We start from the raw sequence: 25,962 nt of genomic DNA, 5'->3' as shown, positions 1-25,962 counted from the left end.
ATTGGCAATGTCTTACTTTATCATTAAATTTTTTTTCTATTCACCTTACAGGACTATAAAAATCGGTATTTTTCATCATTGTACTTTTGGCTGCTGTTAATTTTGCTACTGTCAAATACTTTTCTAAGCAAACTTTGGGATCTAGAAAAATTGGAACTATAATTATAGGCTGTTCAGAAAATAAGCTTGAGATCACTGTGCATCTATATATTTCCTGTCATCTGGCCAGAAAAATACTCCAAGGAAAATTCATAGCTACAAATATTTTCATTATTAAATGAGAAAGGTTAAAAATAGTGAGCCTGTTTGTCAGCTCAAGACTTATAAGAAGAACAAGAAAACCAGTAAAATGACAACAGGAGTGAGGACTTTATAAAAATAAATAGGATGGATGACTCAGAAAGCAGGAAGAAAAGACTTGAAAATTAAATCCACGATCTTGTTCTTTGATTAAACAAAACAACAGAAGTAGACACACCTCTGGCAAGAAGAGTAGAAAATGAGAAAATATTTATATGCATGCTAGAAAATACAGAGGAAATATGGCAATGAAAATGCTGTATAAAGCCCATGGGAATACTGGAAAATCTTGATGAAATAAAGGTTTTCTTGGAATTTGTAACAGCCAAAATGAACTCAGAATTATGAAACCTGCAGTGTATGACTATAAGAAATGAAAGTCTTGAAAGAACTCTTCCTCCAAAATATGTATGGCTCAGCTTCTCCAACTCTGCATTTCTTCTGCAATTTTTTCCTGCATTTTAAAGTATTTGTAAACCTAGATGATGTTAGAAATCTTTTTATACCATTTTCAAGATGGTGATGTAAGGACCAGAAAAAAAAAATAAACTTCAAGAATCAGCACTTGAAAAGAAACCTGAATGATATTCTATTTCTATGAAAATAGATTTAAAAACCTAAGGAAAAACACACCAGTTAAGTCCAGAAGCATGTTAAAATTCATCTAACTAAGTTCATCTAAGAATTGAATCAATGTAAAAAAAGTTTTTTTAAGTTTATTTATTTTGGCGGTGGGTGGTGGAGAGAGAGAGGATCCCAAGCAGGCTCCAAGCTGTCAGCGCAGATCCTGACACAGGGCTCGATCCCATGAATGGTGAGATCTCTACCCGAGCCAAAATCAAGAGCTGGACACCTAACCGACTGAGCCACCAAAGCGCCTCTAAAAAATTTATTCATAAAATGCATCAAATGGTAAAACCTCTAGGATCATAGTAATGTTAAATTAAAAGTGCAGTCGATGAAATTCAACATCAATTATTGATCAGAATGATTTTTGGTAAACCAGACAAAAGGAGCCTTTTTACCTCACAATACATCAAATTTGAAGTGACTCACCAGATCCTGTAGACAGAAACTACTAGAATAAGGTAAAACCCAGGCTCTGTGTTAATTCTACTATTACTGTTCTGATGTGCTGCTGCAATGAGACAGAACAGCAGCATCACACAGGAACACACCAGAAGATCCCAGGCTAAGGCAGGTATGTTTCAGCTCTTAAAATATATTAACATTGGTCATTCGTGTCAGTGGTATTATGGATAATTTTGTATTTTTCTCTTTTGGCTTCTCTGTATTTTCTATATGGAACTTCTGCTGCTCTTTTTTCTTCCCTGTCATGTTTTAAATGAGAAAACAAATGTCTATAAAGTATAGAATAGTGAAAGTAAAGTATAGCATAGGGAACATTGTCAATGCAAATGTAATAACTATGTGGTGACAGATGGCAACTATACTTACTATGGTGAGCATTTTGTAATGGATATGAATATTGAATTAGTCTTTGATACACCTGAAATTAATATAATGTTGTATGTCAACGGTTTTAGTCAGGGCAATTTTTTACAGTCTGTTAAGCACTGATAGGGCGACTGGCACATAGAAATTGTTTAATCAGAGGTTAACTCTATCTTCAAAAAAGAGAGAAATCATAATTCAAAAGGAAACAGATTCTTTGCTTTTCAAAGAATGGCTTAACTACACTTCAGTATTTTACTATCATCAATCCTAGTCACATAGGTAACTATGTAAGAGCAAAAGAGAGATGTTTGATTCTTTTATGAAGTTTAAGGCTAAAGGAAAGCTGAATCAGATTTGTCTCTAACATGGCTTTGTTCCCTGATGCAAGTAATCATACTGGCTTTGTTAAACTCTCCACATACTGGCTTTGCTATTCTCCTGATGACTTTATCCAGTCTAACATTTCCCAAGATAACCTCACCTACTCTGACTTTGTTTTCAGGAGTAAGTTATGTGAGCTTGTCCTTCTAGGAAATTTCTATTTCACTTAATAGTGAAATTGCTAGAATGACTGGCCTAATTTTGGCTGTCTCTCGCCCTAGCACAACTTTTCCTGCCCCTGTGCCCTTGCAGTCAAGGTGAAGGAGAGGAGCACAGCTTCCTCAGGCGGAGTAACCAAACAGAAATGGGTCACCTGTGACACGATATCAGTCTGTCTAGGAGGGGGAAATGGTCGGACTCTCAAAGTGTTGCAGAAGTGCAGGTGTTGATCTTTTTCTCATTGTTGCTTTGAAAGTCCACGTTTTCATCAGGGCCACCCAATCTGATTTCTCCATTCATGACTTTCAAGCACAAGGTGGAACTTGGGGACTGGATTCGTGAAGAGGCAGCATAGCGTGGTAGAGAGGAAAGGCCGGACATCAACCTGCCAGCGCTCTTCTGCTGGCGTCTGTAGAATGCCCAGGAGGGGAGACGCTCTCCCACTCATTGTGGTAATCCTCAGAGCACCTCTGGGGCTCTGTTGCAGTTCCAGTTTGGACCGACGATGACCGATGAAGACGCGGTGCAGTTCGGTGCGATGGAGATAGGGTTCAAGGGACACCCGTTGCCACCAGCGCCTTACGCACCAGATCCTCACGGTTCCCTCCCGTGTAAGATGATTCTAACGACAGCAACTGAGGTGCTGCTTTGAGGGTGAGAGAAAGAGTCCCCCGTTGCCACCAGCGCCTTACACACCAGATCCTCACGGTTCCCTCCCGTGTAAGATGATTCTAACGACAGCAACTGTGAGGTGCTGCTTTGAGGGTGAGAGAAAGAGTCCAGCAAACCCGGTTCATGGCAGGGGGCTCCTAATGACAGTTGTGCAGATGCACTGACCCATGTAGCTGCCAGTCAGGTGTTTCTACATACGTTCATAGAAAATTTGGTCTCTCAGCAGCAGTAGTCTCATTTCAAGTGGTCAACAGCCACCTATGTCTGGGGGCTACCATATTGGATAGTGCCGATATAGAACCTTTCCATCATCACAGAATGCTCCGTTGGACAGCACTCCTATCATTAACTTGGAATTTACACAGCCAGCAGAACTTCGGGCTGACCAAAATGATGGCCTTTGAAGTGGAAGTTCTCCTCGGATGTTTATCTGTGGAGGTGAGAGTCAGGTGAGAGCATTCTTGGAAGGGCATCCTTTGTTCACCAGAGATAGGAAGGAGCGATGTTTGTTTTCTAAATTAAAATACCCTGACTATGAGCCAGCTACTTTAGCCCTAACAAGATAGAAAGTTGAAGCCAAGGAAAATGTCCACGGTGTACTTAGGCAGACAACAACAGAAGGGGCGGGTTGGGGGGATTCTGACTTTGAGTCAGCAGAGGAAACCCAGAGTTCAGGAAGGACAACTAATCTGTTTTCCAAACAGATTTTCGTAAATAACTGACAGGAGATGGGCTGCTTCTATCTAAGTATTAACCCAAATAATGGGGTTTAATCATTAAGCCTTATAGGTGGTGACTTGCTTGTTTCTCTGATATTCTAATCCGGGTCACAGAATGGTTAAGGCAGCTTTAAGTGGAGGGTGGATATTTATCCCTGCGTTTGCCTTGTGTTTTCCACTCTGAAAGAATGTTGTGCCTGCTCTTTTTTCTGGTGACTGCTGTTCATGCTGAACTCTGTCAACCAGGTATGTAGCCTGGACACTTAAAAATAGATTAACAGTTTACTAAATGATTGACAATAAAGACCTGTTTATTTTTCTAAATCTGCAGACATGTTTTAGCTTGAAAGTTGAGACTCTGCCTGTTTTATGAGTTTGAAAGAAAATTTTAAACTCTCTAAGGTGATTGTAGTTAAACTCTCAGGCGTATTTGGGGCAGTTTAACTGAAGTTCGGTGTTCTATTTATTTGAGTTGGTTAAACATTTGGTTTTATGTTTTGGCAGATTTTATCATCAAATACTGCTCTTTTTTTCTTTCTGGCAGATGCAGAAAATGCATTTAAAGTAAGACTTAGTATCAGAACAGCTCTGGGAGATAAAGCGGTAAGTGGAGAACCTGCATGTTCATTTTTAATTTTGTTTGCTAATAACGCCACTTTCTCTTGTAATGAGCCTCTCTGCGTAGTTATCTTAAACTTGGTGTGGAAATTAATTTGAAAGACCTCAAATCTGATACTGTCTTAAAGTCAAAAGAATGGTAAAATGGAAATTGTTAAAAAATGACTTTGCCTCAGGTAGTGAACCTGCAGTGTATCCTAGAAAACCTGTGAGGTTTTTTGTTACGCCAAACAACTGTGCAGACCTCAGTATTTTAATCAAATTTGTGGAGCAGAGGGGCCCCGGTCCGGCACTCAGGTCTGGTTTGGGCTCTGCTCCTCACCATTGTGGTCATTTGAATTTTCTAAGCCTCAGTTTTCCAGTCATTGAAAAGATGGCCTGGTTCCACCCACATTAGACTTCCTAGCACAAACATTTTCTAATTCTAACGTGCAATTTCTTTGGTTCCTCTCATATATCAAAGTAACACCATGAAATATGTGCTTATGTAATTGAAGTTAAAAAATTTTCATTAGGCTCATGTAGCTATAAGAACAGTAAAGCCTGTCAAATTAATAAGATGATTCGTGTAATTCTAGTTTTAGTATCCCCGTGTGGTCTGTGAAAATTTCTCCCCAATAACAGGCGATATTAAGATGTGTTAGGGTAGAAGCAGTCAAAGAGTGCTAAGGGAGCTTAGAGGTACGTATTCTGTATGCAGGCCAGTTTACCAATGTGTTATTTTATTCACTCAGAGAGAAATGATCGTTGCAACAGCTAGCATTTATTGAGGACTTAGTTTAGTTTCCAGTGGGGCCCCCCCTGAGCACTGGACTCACATCAGTTCACGTCACGCTCACAACAACCCTCTGAGAAAGGTAGTAAGGCCATTCCCATTCTCACTGGGTAGATGAGAAAGCTGAGGTATAAAAAATGAAGTGACATGCTCAAGATCTCAGGTCAGCAAGTGATAAAGGTGAGATTTGAACCCAGGCAGTCTGACTGTAAAATCAACTCTCTGTATCAGAGAGAGTAGACTGTGGTGCTTATCCCAGGATCCTCTGAGGGCGGGCCCCACGCTGAATGCTGGGGACACAATGGCAGATAAATCAGGCCTGTCCCTGCCCTAATGGCACTTATGCTATTGGGAGGATTGGTTGTCCATTAAACATTCAGTAAATGCAATGGAAATGTAGGCTTGAAAGTATTGTAGGAAGGAGAAGTACATGGGGGCTTTGGCTTTGGCAGGGGCCTTAGTGCTTGGCAGTGGCTGTGAGGTCTAAAGCATGGGTGCAGGTGAGCCAGAGGACAAAAGAAACCAGGGCAGAGGGAACAGCACATGCACAGGCTTATTACAAGAGGGAACTTGGTGAGGGTGGGGGATTGAAGGGAGGCTGAGGTGTCTGCAGCTGGAGCAGTGGAGGAGAGCATGGCGTGTGACAGACTTGGGCAAGAAGGAGAGGTCAGAGCGAAGACTATGTGGACTGTGCTAGGAAACTTCGCTGTTATCTTTAAACCAAGTGAGAGTTTTATGGAAGAGATGTTTTGATAGAATTAGTGTTTGGAAAACAGTGGCCACAGTGTGGAAGGCAGATTGGAGGGGACGAGAGTAGAAAAGAGGAGTGGAGAAGGAGTCAAAGATGAAGCTTTAGCTTCTACTTATGCAACTGAATGGATGATGACCCACTTATGAGTCAGGGAACCAGGTACAGACAAGAAAATCATGGCTTTAATTTTGAACTTGTTGAGTTTGAGGTATTATTGAAGAATAGGCAAGAACAGAGTGGGCTTGAGATATACATTCCTGGGCCATTTGCATTATGGTGAGAGTGGAAGCCTGGACTAGATACAGTGTGAGGGAGAAAGTACAGAGGACAAGAGGGGTACAGAGTGGCAAGCTCCAGCATAGAGCTCTGAGGTTCTCTAAAACTTGGAGCCCTTGTAGAAGACGGTGAACCTATAAAATGGACAGAGGGGCAGGAGGAAACCAGAATGAGCATTACAAAAGGGAAGAGAGGGCTTCCAGCTGAAGGGTGTGTTCAGGAGTGTCAAATGCTGTTGGCAAGCCGAGCAAGGCTGAATGTTGCATCCTGTGGCATCATTGTGTTGTATCGTGTGGAGGCCACTGGTAACTTGAGAGAACCATTTTTGTGGCATGGCAGATAACAGAGGGAGTTAACACTAAGCGGGTGGTGAACATGTAAAGATGCAAGTGTGACAACTCCTTTGACAGTGTTAGCTGTGAAGGGCAGGAGAGAGACAGCAGTATGTGGAGGAAGAAGGGTTGAGTAAAGTGGTTTGGTTCTGATGTTGTTTTAATGGGAGAGCTTGAGCATTGGTAAACGTCAGAGTCCAATGTACAGAGGAGAGGGGAAACCGTTATCATTTAGATCCCAAGAAGGGCAGAGGGAAGTGCTCCTAATAGAGGTGGATGGAATAGCCACTGACGGGAGGAGAAACACCACATCCGGCCTTTTCAGGGGAGGGGGGGATAGCATGTATGTCGATAGAGGGAGTCTTTTTATTTGGTGTCAGAAGAATGGGGGAGTTTAAATTGATGACGAGGATATATCTGTAAATTAGGAGACAAGAACATCTAGTGCGTGTGAGGTGTGAGGGAAAGCACCGAGTCTGGTGCAAGGGGAGCTGAGAGAGGTCCAAGATAGTCATTGTGAACCGAGAGAGAGAGAAAACTGATGGAGAAACCTAAGAGATTCCCGGGCAATTTGGGAGTAGGTCATCATGAATTTAGAGTTAAACCAACAAACCCTGTTTTGTGACTTTTCCAGTTGTACTTGATTATTCACCGCAAATATGTGGTCAGCCACATTAGTTCACTAGGGCTGCCATGGACTGGATGGCTTAAACAACAGAAAATTATTTTCTCTTACTCCTGGAGGGTAGAAGTCCAAGATCAAGGTCTCAGCAGGGTTGGTTCCTTTTGAGGGCCATGAGGGAAGGATCTAGTCTAAGACTCTGTCTTTGGCTTACAGATGACTGTCTTCCCTCTTTATGTGACTGTGTCCAATTTTCTTGTTCTTACAAGGACACCAGTCATACTAGATTAGGGTCCACCCAATGACCTCATTTGAACTTAGTCACAGCTGTAAAGACACTATCTCCAAATATGGTTATATTCTGAGGTACTGAGGGTTACAATTTCAACATATACATGGTGGTGGGGGGGCCCACAATTCAATCCATAATATGAGCACACACTCAAATTTCCAGCTAAGAAAATGGAAAGAAAAATTGTACCAATGTCAGTAAAGGAAAGGAAGCTAAGAGACGTAGTCAGTATATGAGGGAAGAGAGATAGGGAGGAAGGGATGTAAATGTCCTGTAAATGTTCAGGATGGGATGTCCAAGTGGCCTATTTGTTGACTGGCTGCTAATACTGCAGATTGTGAAGATGATGATGCAATGGAAAATACACCACACTTGGAATGATAGAATGTCCAAGAAAGCCTATCCTGAACATTATTGTGACGTGATTTATCTTGGTCTCCAGCCTTTAGTGTATGAGAAAGATGAGAGGCAGAGAGAGAGAGAGGCAGGCAGGCAGGCAGGCACTGATTAACACCATGGTGGCCACAATTAAATTTCAGTGGACCATTTTTTATCCTGTGCCTTTTTACATTTTCTGTTTTACTACTCTCTTAGTATGCCTGGGATACAAATGAAGAATATCTCTTCAAAGCAATGGTGGCTTTTTCCATGAGGAAAGTTCCCAACAGAGAAACAACAGAGTAAGTAAACAGTAAAAAATCTTAATTGGTTATTTGCAGTAGTATTTGAGGCATGCATTAATTCCAAATTCTATCTTGAAAATAATTAACTTCATTTTTTAAAAGGATCTACATTTTAACATTAAAAAAAACTTCTGTAATGTAGCTCAACTTACAGTTTATATATCATGTTCTAACAATACTGTTTGTTCAATAAGTGCTATGATGATACAAACCTTTAGAGGTAGTCGTATGTCATAAACTTTTTCTACATTCCTATTATATACATACAATTTCACTTATAGATAGATAGATAGTCGTATGTCATAAACTTTTTCTACATTCCTATTATATACATACAATTTCACTTATAGATAGATAGATAGATAGAAAGGAAGGAAGGAGGGAAGGAAAGAAGGAAGAAAAGAACTCTACTCTCATTGTCTTAGTTTGCTAGGACCGCCATAACAAAATACCACACCCAGTGGTGGCTCAAATACTAGATAGTTCTGGAGGCTGCAAGGCCAAGATGAAGGTGCTGTCAAGGTAGGTTTCATTCCAAGGCCTCTTCTCTTGCCTTACAGATGCCACTAGAACTCTGTTCTCATGTCACCTCTGTTGAGGGGGCACTGGAGGGTGGGGAGAGTGAGTTCTCTGGTGTCTCTTCTAATGAGGGCACTAATCCTATCAAGGTTCCGGCCTTATGACCACATTTAATTGTAATTACCTCCTCACTGGCCCCATCTTCAGATAGTCAAATGGTGGGGGGGAGTTCAGGCTTGAACATAGGAATTTGAGGGAAGGGGAACAAATCAGTCCACAGCGCTCATTTTGGAAATAAATACGTGTAGATTCATCCTGCTGTTGGCATCTATCATAACACCTTGGTTATTTTCTTAGAAGCTTTAGTACAGGTGTTAACGGTTTTCATTTCTTTCTATTCTTCCCGAGAAATTATCTGTATTTGTAATGTTTCCTTTCATGTCTGTTTGTGATTCTAGTAACACTCCTGGTTTCTGCCTACTCCCTTTTTCCTTCCCCTCGAGAGGAGAAAAGGCTGACCCGATTGGTGAGCTGGAAGGAGAAGCTGTCTGTGGTTCCCTTCTCTTTAGGAGCTGGCTTGCCCTCAGACAGCAGGCAGTTTTCTGTGCTACTCCCTACACCGAGTCCAGAATCAGGCCCCGCACGGCAGGACATACACCCGCATGTGCTGTATAGCCTTACAGGTGTACGTGTTGTTTATAGATGAGGACTGTTGCTGTTGGTAGGTGCCATATCATGAGGATGTTAAATATCTTGCATATTACTCCTGTATGTGCAATGGACGCCCCAGTATGGCTCTCCCTGGGGCACTGTAGATGAATTTATCTCCATTCGGGGTTTTTTTTTTTAATTAGGAAGAAAATTTGCCTGCTGATTAAAGGTGTATTCTCCAACCTGGCCTTTCATTTTGGTCTAGTGGCTTCATTCTCTCGTCTTAATTCTATAACAATTCAGAACCTGACAAAGAGGATCACTACTTATTGGCCTCCTTCATACCCACAATATATGATTCATGGCCTGCGAATATGAAGAAGGAGACGACAGAAGAGTAGAATTTGAGGGAGCAAATATACGATGTATATATTTGTGTGTGTACACACACACACATTTAAAAATAGGTAATATATTCACATGATGCAAAAAATGAGAAGAAGAAAGTATACAGGAAAAGAAAGTTGTGTCCAAAGTGAACTCTGTTTCTATTTTATACAGTTGCAGAAAAACATATTTTGTGTTTATCATCTGCCTTTTAAGCTGTGGCACTCTTTCCACAGCTGTTTATCATAACTTTTTTCAAAAAACAAAAAAAACAACGGTGATTGCTTTGCAAAAAATTGAAAAGGAAAAATATAGGAAGAAAAAGTCCCCTGGTCATCTTACAATGCAACCCCCAAATCCCCTGCAGATAGTCTCTTTATCTCCTCCTCTTGCGGTTCAGCAGGGCTTCCCCAGTTCAGCTGTGTTCATTGTACTGTCACTTCCTCCAGGTTGCCTACATTACATATTGTAAATGACTATATTAAATCAGATGTTTCCCATCCTTTGGAAAAGTTAAACATGTAACATTTTAGATGAATTTTGAGGAATTCACTTTTGAATTTTTTTTTAACTTGGGGCATTGTAGAAGTCTGAATTACTGATCTTGTTGACTTGCAAACATGTTTCACTTGGAATTGGGTGGTCAAGATATACAGAAGCCTTTGTTGCCAGTGACCATTGAAAAAGTCAACAAATGCAAAACTTTATCAGGGGTCAACAGACTTTTTTTCTGTAAAGGCACAGGCAGTGTGAGTGCCAGCACAACTGCTGTCAGGAGGCTGAGTGATGAGGGCAGATTAATGAATCGGGAGGTGTTTAAGATGCAGTTCAGTTGCTGAGCCCCATTCTACATGCGCCGCCATAAAGAAGGCCGCGTCCTTACGTGAACAGGCTGCCGGTGTGGGAAAGGGCACCGCAAATGCAAGACGGGATGGAAAACAACGTTGCGGAGGCTGCCTGTCTCGAGTGCGATGGGTGGATGGAAGACACCAGTAGCCTGGCAACTGGGTCAGGTTTGAACTCTTCTGCCTTACAGAGGTCTTTTGTTGGTGCCGGTGAGGGACAAAATAAATTCTGGGGGGGACCTGCTGTGGGATGAATTGTGTCCCCCCCAGAATTCATGCGTTCAAGTCCTAACCCCTCATAGCTCAGAATGTGATTGTATTTGGAGACAGAGTCCTTACAGAGGTAATTAACGTAATGGTGGCCGAGGGCAAAGAACTTTGCTGTTTCCTTCTCTCGCGCGCCTGCCCGCAGGCCTCTCCCATCTCCCTTTCCATCCCTAAATGAGCAAGAGGAGGCAGGCGGGGTGGGGGGGGCCGCCAGGGGAGACGTGGGAGGGGGCCGGTGTACACAGAGGCTACATCAGTGGTGCACACCGCTCAGGTCAGCACTGCTGGACGGAGAGCAGCTGTGTGTCAGGCGGGAAGACAGTTTTGATCCGAGTTTTGATCCGTCTGCCCTGATCTTCCTAATAAGAAGTGACTGGAAAGCTACAGCATTTGCTTCAGATACTGTCAAGGAGGGAAGGAGAAAGAACTGACAGAGCAGCGCGAGGCAGAGTGTGAGGAACAGAAAGCTCTTCCCGCACCGCGGTCTACTGAGGCCAGCCTGGGAACTGCACGCCTGTGGTTGAACCCACACGGTTGAGGAGGCTCTGCTGAAGCCTACTGTATGCTCGGCCCTGACATTAAGATGATGGATAAGCCAGGTCTCACAAGGCATAGCGCCCACATCGAGGAAGCAGGCTGGGAGAAGTGATAGGCAGGTGGACTGAATGTGACCAAAATAAGACAATTCTTTTAAGTCGTTACTTAAATCTTGATATCACGTGGTTTTCTTGCTAATTCTGGGATTTTCTTCAAAGTAGAATGGAAGATGTATGGAGAAATTTCAATGATAGAAAGTTCTGGTTTCATTAGATCAGATTGTGTGAAGTTTTCTTGTGAATTTGAAGAAACTGGCAACTAGATGTTTCCGAGAGATTACCGTTAGGTTTAGGCCAGGTTTACTAAAATAGTTTCACAGAAAAATTTAAATGTTGAAGGTATCTTCTGGGGAAATATAATCTAAGGTTAAACTCTGGTCTCCTTCAGAAGTAAGCTGGGAAATTTACCTACCTCATTTTCTCAAACATTGGGTTTTAGGTAATTTGTCATTTTTAGCAAGAGAGGGAGAAGTCTACCTCAGGCATGCCGTTTTCTTTCTGAGTTACACGGTGTAGGGCATGGAATGGACTTCTCCCTCTCGTAGTTATTCATGGGTACGTCTTGTGATCTCAAAAGGAACAACGTGCTGTTGTGTGCACGGTAAGGGGATTAATGGTCTTGTGCTTATACAACAGCAGCCCAGCTCCTATTTAGAGCTTTGATTTCCAGAAACAAGAGCCTGATTCTTACCACCCCTTGGATGCAGTTGGCCCTGTCTGGCGCCATTGATGAGAAATGGCAGTGGAGCCAAATCTTAGAGGATTAGTATAAAACCAGGGCTTTCCACACTTGAGGAAAGGGAGTGGACATGTTTGCCTTTTCAGGATTTGCTTGAGAAGCCATTAGGATATATGTAAATATTATTACTTTGCAAAAGAGTTGGATAAAATGGTTACTGAAGCAAATTCGAGTAATTCCATCAAACCCACCTATATTTACAGTTTAAAAAATGTAACACTTCTACTTAGTTGTGCTACTGGCATTACAGTTTAGTAATTCGTTTTTAAATTGAAATGTAATTGGGGCTCCTGGGTGGCTCAGTCGGTTAAGCGTCTGACTTCAGCTCAGGTCATGGTCTCACAGTTCGTGGGTTCAAGCCCCGTGTCGGGTTCTGTGCTGACAGCTAGCTCAGAGCCTGGAGCCTGTTTCAGATTCTGTGTCTCCCTCTCTCTCTGACCTTCCCCTGCTCACGCTGTCTGTCTCTCTATCAGAAATAAATAAAACATTAAAAAAATTAAATTGAAATGTAATTGACCTACTATGTTGGATTAGTTATTGGCAGACACCATAATGATGCGGTATTTGTATCTATTGCAAAACAATCACCACGAGAACTCTAGTTAACATCTGTCACTCTACATAGCTTCAGAATTCTTTTCCTGTGATGAGAATTCTTAAGACTTGGGCATTTCAGTTTCCGTCATACATCAAAATAAATTTAAAAAGATATGCTTAGCTTCCTAGGTGCTTGCTGTTTGATTAATATTTCATTTTGTGTAAATCTTCGAGGACATTCAATGCGGTCACATTTGGAAGAAAGGCCAGGGAGAAGTCACAGCAGTTGTACATCACCCACGAATGGGAGGAATTTGTATCCTTTGTTGCTAAGTAAGTTAGCACTGAGTCTATAGGATGTCTTCACGTTACCTCCATCTTACTACCAACCTCCCTCACAGTTAACACTTCCGCTCAGCTACCCCTACCTGTGCTGCGGCAGGAGGCTTCTTATGCAACAGAGCTCGGCTGTTACTGTGTTGCCTGAGTATCTGTGGTTAAGTAAGCAAAGTTTGGGGGAAGTAATCTTCCTCCCTTGGTTCCCCCCTTTTCTGATTAGTCTTGGCCCAATTTACTTCCATGGTTTGTCTCTCAGAATATCATAGAAACAACGGAGTTCGTTTCTCCATTCCATTAATTCATCCACTCATTTCTCACTCACTCACCGAGTGCCTGCACGGGCCACACCGCAGGAACACGGGCTCACAGCGCAGCACACACTTGGGCCTTGCCCCCATGGCCCAGGGCCCAGAGAAGGTTTGTGCTGCAGATAAACTAAGTAGCTTAGATAGTGTCCCAGGTGACCCTGCAGCTGAGAAAATTAAACAGGGTGCTCTTTGCCTGGAGACTATGAAGTTCATTGGAGACCCTGCTGACAAAGACTGAAATGACCCTGTGGACAAAACCACATGAAATCTAGAAGCCCTTTGCCCCCCGACTGTCCCCGGTCTATTCTCAGATGGGGTATAGAATCGTGGGAGTCAATTCAGACATCCCAGGAATTATTGGCCTCTGCTCTGGTTTTTAATCTTCTCATTGGCTCAAGACACTGTGCCCTTGGTGTTCAAGGGTCTTACCGCTAAACTGCACCTGGCACTTATGAGAAGGGTCCTGGAGTCTAAGAGTCCTCACAGTGAGAACTCTTCCTCAGCATCCCTAATCATATTGGCTAATCTATGCCAGTTTGGAGTACACACGTGTGAGTGAGTGAAGCATGCTTAACATCCAGGCTTAAGCCACAGGCTTATCTTTTAGGGTACAGCAGACACAGGAACACAGTGCTCACCCACCCATTCCTGCTCTTCTGCACCCTGGTAGACAGTCCCCTGACACCTATGGTGTCGATGGCCATAGTGGAAGTAGCTCTGCACTGCCTGGGTTTTCTCTTTTTGGGCCTCAGTTTCTTATTCTTGGGGAAAGCACGGCATCACAGTCAATTTCTCCGAGCATCATCCAAATAAGGAGGCCACCCCCGCCCATGAGTGTTTCTCTGTCTTCTTCTATAGCCTTTGCCTTACAGCCGTCTCCAGAAGCAGGGTGTGCATTTCCCCGGCCTTTCCCCACAACCTTGCTACTTTAGGAGGTGCGCTTACTCACTACTGCTTCAACTGCCTGGATCTGAACAAAATATAAACCCTTCTCAGCGATTATATTTCTGTGGTTGGTATTTGGTGAGCACAGATTACTTTTGTTAGCTAAAAACCCGAGACTTCCTTTTGTTGGAGGAACCACCATGTAGGTGGGGTACTTAGTGTTCTTCAGTTGAGGACCCTCAGCAGCTAAAATGACTCCCCTCTTTGCTCATATTCGTCTCGGAGAAGTGATGGAAATCGTGTTTCCTAGGACTCAAGTACAGTCAGAGGCTCCCCAGCAAATCCTTGATACATGTGAACACATAACGGAACTCATTTCCAGACATTTTACATAATTAAGACCACCCTTATGCTGATGGATGCCAGTGTGTGGCATTTGAATGTGACTCTTCCCATTTTCAAAGTACATTTGTCTGTTATCTCTTCATCAATGAAGGCAGTAAAAACTATTATGAATCCATTCCCTTGTTTTATTCTTGTAGATCATTTTACTGTGCCTGGCAACTTTAAAAAAATGGCTTTGCTCCTGTATTTGTACTTAAATAGAACAAATACGTATATTTACAAAGGACTTGCAGAGATAATACAGAGAGATCCTGTGTATCAACGGTCCTCAACCTGGGGGGATTTCATCCCTCCACTGTGCCCCAGGATGTTTCCAAGTGTCTGAGGTAGTTTGCCTTTCACAACTGGATACGCTACTGTCCTCGAACGTGTAGAGGCCGAGGATGTGCTGTACATCCTCTGGAAGAATACACAGCCTCCCGCAAGCAAGACTTATCCAGCCTACAATGTTCATAGTCCCGAGTTGGAGAAACTCTGCTCCAGACTCTTCACTCATTTCCCTAATGTTATTATATTGAATAACCATGATAGACATAGCAAAGTTAAGAAACTATTGGTTCAATTCTAGTGAGCTATGGAATTTTTCAGACCCACTTCCCTTTTTGACTAATGTCCTTCTTCTGTCCCAGAATCTATGTCTCTGTAGTGATCACTCTAGTGATGCAGACAGTTTTTATATCTTCCTTTGGTTTTCATGACCTTGGCCTGCCTTGGCTTTCAGGACCTTGATACTTTGGAGGAGATTTATAAATGTCTTACTGGGCAGGGTACTGACAACATATCCAGGTGGATATGGAAATGTGTGTTTTGGGGTTACACTGATTCCTGGAAAGTGTCGTGGCATTTAGAGTGCAGAGTGGAGAGATAATCAACGTGGTGTCAAGTTCAGGACAGTCCCAGGTAATAAGGAATTCCCTACTCAAAATGTCACTAGAACCTTCATTACACACTAAAGATGTCAAGCGCAGTCTAGCAACTCATGTAGAATGAAATGCCTTGTCTCAAGTCTAACAAATGGCAGGTAGTAAACTTCAGAATACAAGCTTGATTTTTAGAGGTTCGGCCCAGGACTTTATGTAAATGTCAGCATTGAAAACATTGAGTTTAGTATATTCAACAATTTTAATCTTCTAGAAATCTTTATAATTAGGTAGACAAAGTATTTTCAGTCTCTTTGCTAAGGTGCTACATTGAAGTGTGATTGCCACCAATGGAAACCCTGAATACAGAACTTGAATTTGTAGTAAGGGTAGTGTAGATTCATGGTGATGGGGACAGAGGAAAGCACTTGGGGCTACAGTCGTATTGGTGGAATTGTGTGCATCCATCCTTCCTTATTTTTCTTTATAGCACCTCTCCTATAGCCCTTCTCCACACACTATAGTGTGTACATTTATTTATTTGTTTCTCTTCTGTCTCCACTCCTTGAGAAAGCAAGCTCCATAGGAGAATGGACTTTGCCTTGTTTACAGTGTATTCTCTCACTCTTTGAAGGGGGAGTGCCATGAAATTCATGTTTGAACAGTAATTAAAGAGGCTTTAGATGGAAAGAACAATACAGGCAAAGTATCCAGGTAACCTAACCTCATACCCGCTTTCTGGCCTCCCCTATTATTCCAGCAATATTCCTTTGCATTTGTTTCAATTATATCACTGTCATGTGCTATACTTAATATCCCACTCCCCATCTTTTTCATTCACCAGTGTAGTTCTGCCGTGTAACATGTCATACAAAATATGTAGCTCTAGTTCAGTGATTTCCAACTGGGTGTGGTTTTTGTCCCTCGGGGGATATTTGGCAATGCCTGAAGATGATTTTGATGGTCACCACGGAGGCGGGCCTATTGATCTGTGGGTGATCGAGGTCGGGTGTGCTGCTCAACACCCTGCCGTGCACAAAATTATGTGGCCCAGTACCCCAGGAGTGGAGAATGCTTAGGCTATTTCTTTCCTTCAGTTTGTGGAACAGTATTCCCTTGATGGCACATAGCACATTTACTTTATCCATCCCCTGCTGGTGGGCATTTAGGTTGACCAGCTGTCTGCTCTGACAAAGAGTGCTGGGAATAATGTCCTCACCGATCTGTGTGTGTGTGTGTGTGTGTGTGTGTGTGTGTTGTAAGACAGTTTCTGGTAGCCACACTGTGCTCCAGGAGACACACTCATGTGCCACCGCAGACTGGCTGGACCCGTTCACACCCAGAGCACTGCCTCCAGTGCCAATTCCCTGCATCTTTCCCAGCATCTCGTATTATTTAGCATTTTCATTTTTGCCAACCTGAAGCACTTAAATGAGTAGCTTCTTTTTAAAAAATTTGCATTTTCGGATGACTAACAGGCCCAGCTATTTGAATCATTACGACACAGCATTCTACAAAGTCGGGGACATGGTTTTGCCAAGCATGTACCACTTCAGTCTGTTCATCTCGGTCTTTGCTGTGTTTTAAGGGACGAGAGAGAAAAAAACCTTCCATGCTGTTCTGTTATCTTGCTCTTTGCTGTGTTTTAAAATAGCACATATTGGGAGACCCAACTTGGCTGTTTCTGCCAGTAGAGGTCACTGTCCCTCAGACATTTGTTGTCTTTGAGTGCTTCTCCTGCCGCAGCCCCTACCCCCCGGCCCAGAATGTTTGGTAATGACTGGAGACAGTGTTTTATTTTCACGGTGTGTGCGCGCGCGTGTGTGCGCTGCTGGCCCCTAGGAGACAGAGGCCAGAAATTCTGCTGAAACCCTACAGCGCAGAGGACAGCAGCACCCAACAGACAACAAAGACTTATCGGGGCCCAGATGTTACAGGGCCAAGGTGAATTCAGTGTAGCAGCAATCCTAACATGCGTACCTCTGAAAGAAAGACCATGACATTCTCTGTGACCATACACTTGTCTTCACTACACAAACGGGAAGCAGGGGAGAAGCCCGCCTTCCTGATCAGTGTGCGTCCAGGGTACGGGTGGGAGGGCTGGGTGGGTGCGAGGAGGGCAGAGGTTTGGGAGAAGGAGAGCTGCTTCAGTGTGGGCTCTGCAGGGTCAGGAGGGTCAGTCCGGGGGCTTGGCGGAGCTGCCAGCCGTGGGGGACAGGGCTGACTGGGGGCGTCCGTGACTCACGTGGGGGTAGGACAGGGGTCTACAGGGTAGAAGAACGGCGGGTCTGAGTCTCAGGGCAGGGCGGTGGCCGGGCTCTGACTTAGGGACAAGGGGGACATCAGGCCGCAGGAGGCCCAGGCCCTGGGGAGTACTGATCTGCTCGGCAGCCAAGGCTGTGTCGCTGTGTCCTTGCGGCAGGTCAGGCCCGCGTCTGTGTCCTCTCGGGCACTGCTGCACCAGGAGCAGAGGCCTTTCCTCGGAGGCTCAGGCCTGGGCACAAAGGAAGGGACCCTCTGTCTCTCCGTACAGCCCTGGGGGAGGATGGCCTGCCCTCCCGGGCTCTGCCCCCTTCTCTTGGCCTGTGGAGCGTCTAAGCAAAGAGGTGGGTGGATCCTCTTTTTCCTTTCTTGCATCGGCCAGGGGCCCTCAGTGGGGCCTCCTTGGCCCTGGGCACCGGGGGCCCCTGGAGAGGCAGGCACCTGTAGAATCCTCCTCTGCGCTCTGCAGGAGCGAGCTCAATGGTCACCAGGCTCCAGGTGCGCGCGGGGTCTGGGCATTCCACAGCCACTTCATCACACTCTTGGGATTGTTAGAAAAATCCAACCCCACGAAGATCTGGAAGGATGGCTTGCGGTGAAAGCTTCTTCTGGCCTTGGGGACCATCACCCTCCGGCCTCTGGCATGGTCCCAGTGGGGTGGCAGGGTGGGGGCGGGCCAGCTCCAGACCCAGGAGAGGACTTGGCTCTGATCCTGGCCAGGTGGCAGCAGCAGATGGACCGGGCCCGGCGTGGCAGTGTGGCCATGGCTGTGTCCAGGTGGCTGCCCAGGTAGCTGCCCATGATCGCAGTGCGGTCAGGTCTCAGTGAGGTCAGGGCCTCTCAGGCTTCTGGAGGTTCCCGAATTCTGGAGACGTGAAGCACGCAGGGCTAGGGGGACCATTGGCATCTGGGCACAAGGAAAGCCCATGGGGTCACATGTGGGGCCCCCCTGGGCAACGGGGTCCTGCTTGTGCGGGGTCAGTGCCCCGTGGATGTGGTGACTGAACCTGGCGCCCCCTGCTGCTGAGGATGGGGTTGGGGGTGGGGGAACCTCCAGCCTTCCAGTGCCAGTTCCAGGGTTTGGAGCATTCAACACCTAAATGCTCTTTTAAGGAAAAAGAAGTCAATTTATTAGTAAAGGAGATACGTTTTTCATTCTTCTAGAATAGTACCTAATGTCAGTCACCTCTGCAATCTGAAAATGGTGAAAGCCGTTCAGGATTTATGTTTTAGCACCGGCAGTGCTTATTTATGTGGACTCTCCTATAATTTTCAACTTTTATGTCATTCGTACACTCCTACATAGATCGTCTCCATTCAGAACACTTAAGTCATTTCTTCCGTGTCATTTCTACTGGTAATCTATGTATACAGAGTAGAGTGAGGCACATTTTCAATTTACAGCTGGAAAGCAGGTAAAACTGCAGAAACAGTGTTCAAAGGCTGCCAGTAAATTGACTCTAGCACTTCAGTTTGGAGGTCTTTTATTGAATCAGCTCCAGTACTGGAGTGGTAGAGGGAGGGAAATGTGGTCAACAGAGCAAGCAAGTATTGCATGAAGAGTGAGTCCTGAGACATAGATGGCTGAATGAGGAGGACACTTAAAAGAGCTTGATGAGGAAGGAAGTACAAAAGGCTTCTGTGGTTCAGAAAGAAGCCCAGTGTTGGTGAAGGGCTGGGGGCTCTCAACTCATGGGTGATGGAGAATAAGATCCTCAACACTCTACTGTGTAATGTTTCTTATTTTTTCATTTCGGTAGAACCTTATTTAAGGGATGATACCTAAATGTATGATTTTCAAACAAAGGAAATTTTCTATTCTAGTTTTTTCTTTATAAGATAATTCTTCATAATGGTAGACATGACTTCATTCATAGCTAAGACACATTTTAAGATGGTTAGAACACCAGAGTGAATGTTCTGATGGAGTTAGATATTATTTGCTTATAATGTATTTTCCCCCCATCATCTGCAGAATTTCACACGTCCTAGTTTGCAATGTAACCCAGCGAGTGTCCTTCTGGTTTGTGGTTACAGATCCTTCGAAAAATCACACCCTTCCTGCTGTTGAGGTACAGTCAGCCATAAGGTAATCACCGCTAAATCAACTTGTTGATTAGTTTGCTGCTTTTATAGATTTTGAAGAATTCCGTCTCTCCTTACAATGACTTCCATATTAATATGTCAAAGATTTAATTTCGTTAGTTTGTGTTAGCGATCCGTTTGGACCAGTGGTTCTCATCCAGGGACAATTTTGCTTCCAAGGAGACATTTGGAAATGCCTGGAGACATTTTTGTTGTCATAGTTGAGGCAGGGGGTGTGTTGGGGGGTACCTACCAGCATTGAGTAGACAGGAGTTGGGGTGCTGCTAAACATACTGTTATGCACAGGACAGCGCCTCAGAACAAAGAATTGTTCAACCCCAGATGTCAGTCATGCTGTGGCTGAGAAACCCTGGTTTAAATTTTAGCCATGAATGTTAAGTACTGTCTTCTTTTGTTAAGAACACCGTGTACGGCACTATTTGATGGGGCATCACATGGATCCTGGAGCCCAAATCCTTAGGTTTTTAATTTTGGTTTTACCTCATGCTAACTGTTTAAATACAGATTACTTCCCCTTTTTGTTTTTCTCTTATAATCTATAATATGGGAATAATTATGGTACCTCTCAGAGTTGTTGAGATTAAATGAACTGATAAATGTAACGTGTTTTGAAGGACCAGACATACCTTTGACTTTTCTTTTAAAACCAAGACAAATAGTCTCATTTCTTGGGTCTCTATGGACTTACCTTCCTTAATTAATGTACAGCCTTTCCCTTTAAAAGATACTTTAAAAAAAAAAAACAAACAAGGTAAAACCATGACTCTCATACAAATTAAAAATAAATGCCATTAAAGATTTTATAGTCTCATTAATTAATGAGGGAACTAGGAAAATGTTAAAACCAGTTCAAAGGAGACTTCAAGAAACCATGCATATATAGGAATCAGAATAGTAATCAATCATATTCCACCAGACACTTGACTTTCTTTGGACAAACATCATTTACATTATGTTAGTTTCCTGCTAGTGACAGATTTGCAAGATAACTCAGAGACGGGCACGTGGGTGGCTCAGTTGGTTACATGTCCAACACTTGGTTTCAGCTCAGGTCATGATCTTGTGGTTCTGGGAGTTTGAGCCTTGCTTGCAGCGGGCTCCACACTGACGGTGTGGAGCCTGTTTGGGATTGTCTGTTTCCCTCTCTCTCTGCCTCTCTCTCAAAATAAATTAAAAAAAAGGTAAAAAAATAACCCAAAGACAAACAAAAGGTGTCAGTCGTCCAGCAAGGTGTATTCACCAGACCCTCAGTAATATTTTTTTACCCAGTTTTAAGTTTTACAGTTTTTCCTGAGAGTTTGTCTCCTCCTCTCCTTGTGGTCATAACAAACTTTCAAAACTGGAATGTATTCTTGACTTCAAAGAAGAGGAAGGATGCAGTTTGTTTTTACTTCACCTACTGTGTATTTTATGCATGTCAGAACTTTCCATCCCTCAAATGATTAATGTTGGCCAAAGGTGTATTGGAAGAATGAGTTCAGGAAACAAACTCTTTCTCGAAAAAGAGTGAAACAAAGTAGCGCTCCTCAACAAAGGATTTACAAGTTACTGGAATATGCCTTAAGCTCTTCACCAAGGAGAAATATCTAGTGAAAGAATTTATTTGTTCTCTGTAAAATATTAACGCAGAAGATAATGAGTATATAATCAAATACCAAAGGTTTTTGTGTGAACAGTCATCCACTTGCCTTGCTCAAGCGAAGACATGGAGGATCTGTACCAGCGGGAAGTGATTGAATCTGCTTTAGCAGGAAGGTTTGACCTCTATTGTTTCTGCACACCTGCCCCTAAAACGTAGTGTTAAGACCCAGCCCTTAGGGAATGAGAAATAGGAACAGTGTATTTCACATGAAAAGGAATTTTATTCAAGCCCTCCCTGTGACCCGCGAGGGCCGTGAGCAAAAGTAAGGTACTGTGGTTAAAGCAGGCCTCCGTGACCCCGAGGGAGAAGAGTGAGTGTTTGGGGTGAAGGTGGGGGATATAGGTGATTATGTTCACAACAAAATGTCTCTGTCAAAGGTCCTAGCAGGAGAAGCTATTTAGGGGGTGAGGATGGCCAATAGAATGAGAATTTGTGTCAGGGAACGCGTAGGTCTCACCAGGATTGTATGAAAATAAAGAGAACAATACCAAGAAAGAAAGGTAGCAGGAAAAGCAAGGAGATGGTAGCTATAGGCGGGTGACTATACCTTAGTTGTGGGGTTTATTATTTTTTTTAATGTTTCATTTATTTCTGAGAGAGAGAGAGAGAGAGACAGCGTGATCAGGGGACGGTCAGAGAGAGAGGGAGATATAGAATCCAAAGCAGGCTCCAGGCTCTGCGCTAACTGGCAGCACAGAGCCCAACGCGGGGCTCGAACCCACACACCGTGAAATCATGACCTGAGCCGGAGTCGGACGCTCAACTGACTGAGCCACCCAGGTGCCCCTGGGGTTCATTATTAATGTGGAGAGGTTTGCGTTCCCAGATTACCAATAATATGTTGTGGAAAAAGGAAACTTTCCATAGTTTGATAAAAGAAAACTACACTGGAATTATCCCCTGCTGTAGATTTTCTGGCTGGGATTCTTTTTCACACTCATGAATAATAATGCCTCAACATAGGTTTATATTTGCTAAAGGAGGTCTTTCCTAATAGCTTGATGCCAGTCTGCAGAGATTCTCAAGCCATTACTGTCAGGTTCAAGACTTAAGCTGTCCAGAATGGTAGTCACCCACCAAATGTGGCTATTGAGCAGCTGAAATGTAGCTAGTCCAAGATTAGATATGCCCTAAGTATAAAGTGCACATCAGATTTCAAAGATTGAGTACAAAATAAAATGTGAACCAACTCAATTTTGATTACAGGTTGAAATTATATTTTTCTGGGTATATTGGCCAAAAATTTATTAAAATAATTTCAGGGTGCCTGACTGGCTCGGTCAATTGAGCATGTGACTCTTGATATCGGGATCATGAGTTCAAGCCCCATATTGGTTGTGGAGCCTATTTAAAATTCAAAAAAAATAATTTCTCCAGTTTCTTTATACTTTTCTTAAATTAAAAAAATTTTTATGCTTAATAATAAAATTCTTTTTCTGTAGCAACTTTTTTTAAAAAATAATTTATTGTCAAGTTGGTTTCCATATAACACCCACTGATCATCCCCACAAGTGCCCTCTTCCATGCCCATTATACATTTATTTATTTTTGAGAGACAGAGAGAGACAGAGCACAAGTAGGGCAGAGAGAAAGGGAGACACAGAATCTGAAACAGGCTCCAGGTTCTGAGCTGTCAGCACAGAGCCTGATCCAGGGCTGGAACCCATGAACCGTGAGATCATGACCTGAGCCGAAGTCGGACACTTAACCAACCAACGCTTTACCACCCAGGTGCCCCTACTTTTTCTTAATTCGCACCTCCTAGAGAATTTTAAGTCACACACAAGGCTAACATTATATTTGTATTTTCCACTGTTGCTCTAGAGGTAGGTGAAGTCAGCTTGTCTAGTGTGAATTCAGTAAAGGCCATACAGTATCTCTAAGAAATCTCACCTAGTTTGCAAATTCCAGTTAGAAATTCACTTATTTCGGGGCGCCTGGGTGGCTTAGTCGGTTAAGCGTCCGACTTTAGCTTAGGTCATGATCTCGCAGTTCGTGGGTTCGAGCCCCACGTCGGGCTCTGTGCTGACTGCCAGCTCAGAGCCTGGAGCCTGTTTCAGTCTGTGACTCCCTCTCTCTCTGACCCTCCCCTGCTCACGCTGTCTCTCTGTCTCTCCTAGAAATAAATAAAAAACATTAAAAAATTAAAAAAAAAAAAAGAAATTCACTTATTTGGTTTCATTCAAAGTCTTTGCTAACAACCCCTCTCTAACTGCTGCCACCGCCAAAAATGCAGATTTTCCCCAGGAAGAGTAACTCATTTACCGTGATAATTTTCTAGATTTCTGGACTCCTTAAGCACCAGTAACTTGAGTCATATGGAACCACTTGCAGTTTCCTGAACAAATCTACTGTACCATGTCTCCATTCCTGTACTCACCACACACTTCAGGAAATCAAACATGGTGGGCAGAGCTTGAAGCTCGGACTTCCTGGTACTTCTAGGACATTCACAACTGTGGAGGGCAGTAGACGAGCCTTCCTGTAGCAGCCAGCACTGTTACGAAGAGTACCATAGCATGATTGCCCTCATCAAACTGTCTAGTCAACCTCAAGTCTCTTGCTACAAGGATGTTCTGTTTCTAGAGATAATTATAAATATGGAGAGATGGGTCTGGACCTTCTGTTTCTAATTGTTTTCCTCTCTTGTTTCTTTTTGATCATCGTTGTATCCTAGAATGAATAGAAACCGGATCAACAGTGCCTTCTTTTTGAATGACCAGACTCTGGAATTTTTAAAAATTCCTTCCACTCTTGCACCACCCAGCGACCCATCTGTGCCCATCTGGATTATTATATTTGGTGTGATCTTTTGCATTGTCATAGTTGCAGTCATGCTGTTGATTTTATCAGGAATCCGGCAACGTAGAAGGTAAGATACTAAAAGGGAGTGATTTAAAGAGCATTTTCCTATTTCCTCATGGATTGGGAAAATAAGGAGAGCATCTTCCCCAAGCTGAAGGTAATGTCTTAAATCTGAAACTTTGAAAATATTGGTGATTCACAAAATGTCACTTATGCTCTTATGTTTAGAGACTTTTTGGAGTCCAGTGTTCCTTACTATCACTCCTTCATTATTATCTTTTTCTTTGTTCTACACCATATGAATATTTCATATCAAGAATTGATTTTAATATCTGTGTTATGATTCTGTAAGGTGGATATACAAAGCTAAGCAGATTTCTCTGGTAGGCAGGTTAATCTTTAATAGTCCTCTATCTCCAAATGCTAGCAGTTCCACAGTTCTTTCCATGCATTCCCAGCTTGGCTTGCCTTTTCTTGCCTCATGCCTGCAGCTGCCATCTTGTTCCAGATACTTTTGCGCTTTTATACTTCCCTCCCTTCAACAATCGCCTGTCCCCCTAGTGCCTATGGTATTATATGGAACCATGGCCCTAGAAGTGACCTTTGAATCAACACCTTGCATCAGAATCACCTGAAACACTTGTTTAAAGTATAGGTTCCTTTGCCCTACTGCAGACCTTCTAAATTATAATCCGTGAAGGGGGTGTATTTTAATGAATATCCAGGTTATTCTAATTCAATTAGTTTGAGAGTTTCCAACTTAACTACTTTATAGAGATTCCTACTCCCCGAGTTCATTTATCTGGATTCTGGGGTACATGCAAACTTTGCTGTCTAAATGATTGCGATTACTTCAAGGCGGAATTGCAGGCAAGTGAGAGAGTTAATAAGGTAGGGGGATAGGAGGAGAAGAGATAGGATTTCTCAGTGTGATGAAAGGAGAAAATAATTTTATATACAAGTACTTCTGATCCAGAGAGAGTCCTTACTCTTCATTACACCATTTGATCTTCTAACACCTTCTCTTGTGATACCAAGGAAGAGGAATTCGGGTAAGTGGGAATCACAGGGACATGGCGTTGGCTTTCAAAAGGGTTGACGCTCACCCAGACACGTGGGATGAGTTTGGCCAAGTGTGTGTTCAACTAAATGTTTCTCTGGAGGTTTATTCCTTTCCATATGTCTCACTCTAGTTACTGGCGGAAGGGAATCATTTTTAACTGTTGGTCTTTGTAAATTTTTTTCACAAATGATAAGTGAAGCGCTCTGGAATAAAGGAGATTTGTGCCTAGTCTCCAAACTAAACTCAGAGATTAAGATCAAGTTGTGCTTGCTTGACTTTCTTCATCTTGGCATGACGTGTAACACAGAGAGTCTTGGGACAAGTTGTTAATTTGTTTGGTTTTGAGTTTTTTTTCAAATTTTAAGAAAGATTCTCTTGCAGTGTTTGAATACTTATGCTTAAGGTTTTTAGGGCGCCTGGGTGGCTCAGTCAGTTAAGCAGCTGACATCAGCTCAGGTCATGATCTCACGGTTTGTGAGTTTGAGCCCCACATCAGGCTCTGTGCTGGTAGCTCAGAGTCTGGAGCCTGCTCCTGATTCTGTGTCTCCTCTCTCTCTGCCCCTCCCCTGCTCACTCTCTGTCTCGCTCTCTCTCAAAAATAAATAAACATTAAAGCATAAATTAATAAAAAAGTATTTTTAACTTTTGTATCAATCCTAGAATGCTGTGACCCTCTGGTTTCTATGGATCATAACTTCTGGGAATGCA

General features: G+C 43.2%; 1 protein-coding gene across 7 annotated transcripts in view; it reads left to right on the top strand.

Annotated features, from left to right (window-relative positions):
• The first annotated feature begins 1,141 nt into the window (after nt 1-1,141).
• Nucleotides 1,142-25,962, top strand: part of CLTRN (collectrin, amino acid transport regulator) — a 33,715-nt gene continuing 8,894 nt past the window's right edge. Inside the window, exons 1-7 of one of the 7 annotated variants that reach the window (XM_039233968.1) lie at nt 1,142-1,501; nt 2,609-2,938; nt 3,050-3,408; nt 4,234-4,292; nt 7,950-8,035; nt 19,614-19,727; nt 24,064-24,258. In XM_039233968.1, the coding sequence (XP_039089899.1) occupies nt 3,393-3,408; nt 4,234-4,292; nt 7,950-8,035; nt 19,614-19,727; nt 24,064-24,258 (470 nt within the window). In that variant the 5' untranslated portion in view covers nt 1,142-1,501; nt 2,609-2,938; nt 3,050-3,392. Of the gene's footprint in view, nt 1,502-1,617; nt 2,939-3,049; nt 3,420-4,233; nt 4,293-7,949; nt 8,036-19,613; nt 19,728-24,063; nt 24,259-25,962 lie in introns of those variants that run through there. The other 6 variants (XM_039233966.1, XM_039233972.1, XM_039233971.1 and 3 more) reach the window with 6 other exon arrangements.

Source organism: Hyaena hyaena, unplaced genomic scaffold (genome assembly GCF_003009895.1).
Source record: "Hyaena hyaena isolate Hyena2069 unplaced genomic scaffold, ASM300989v1 scaffold_80, whole genome shotgun sequence".
Taxonomy (NCBI): Eukaryota; Metazoa; Chordata; class Mammalia; order Carnivora; family Hyaenidae; genus Hyaena; species Hyaena hyaena.
Note: the sequence above shows the minus strand (reverse complement) of the source record. Positions and strands in the feature narration are given on the sequence as shown.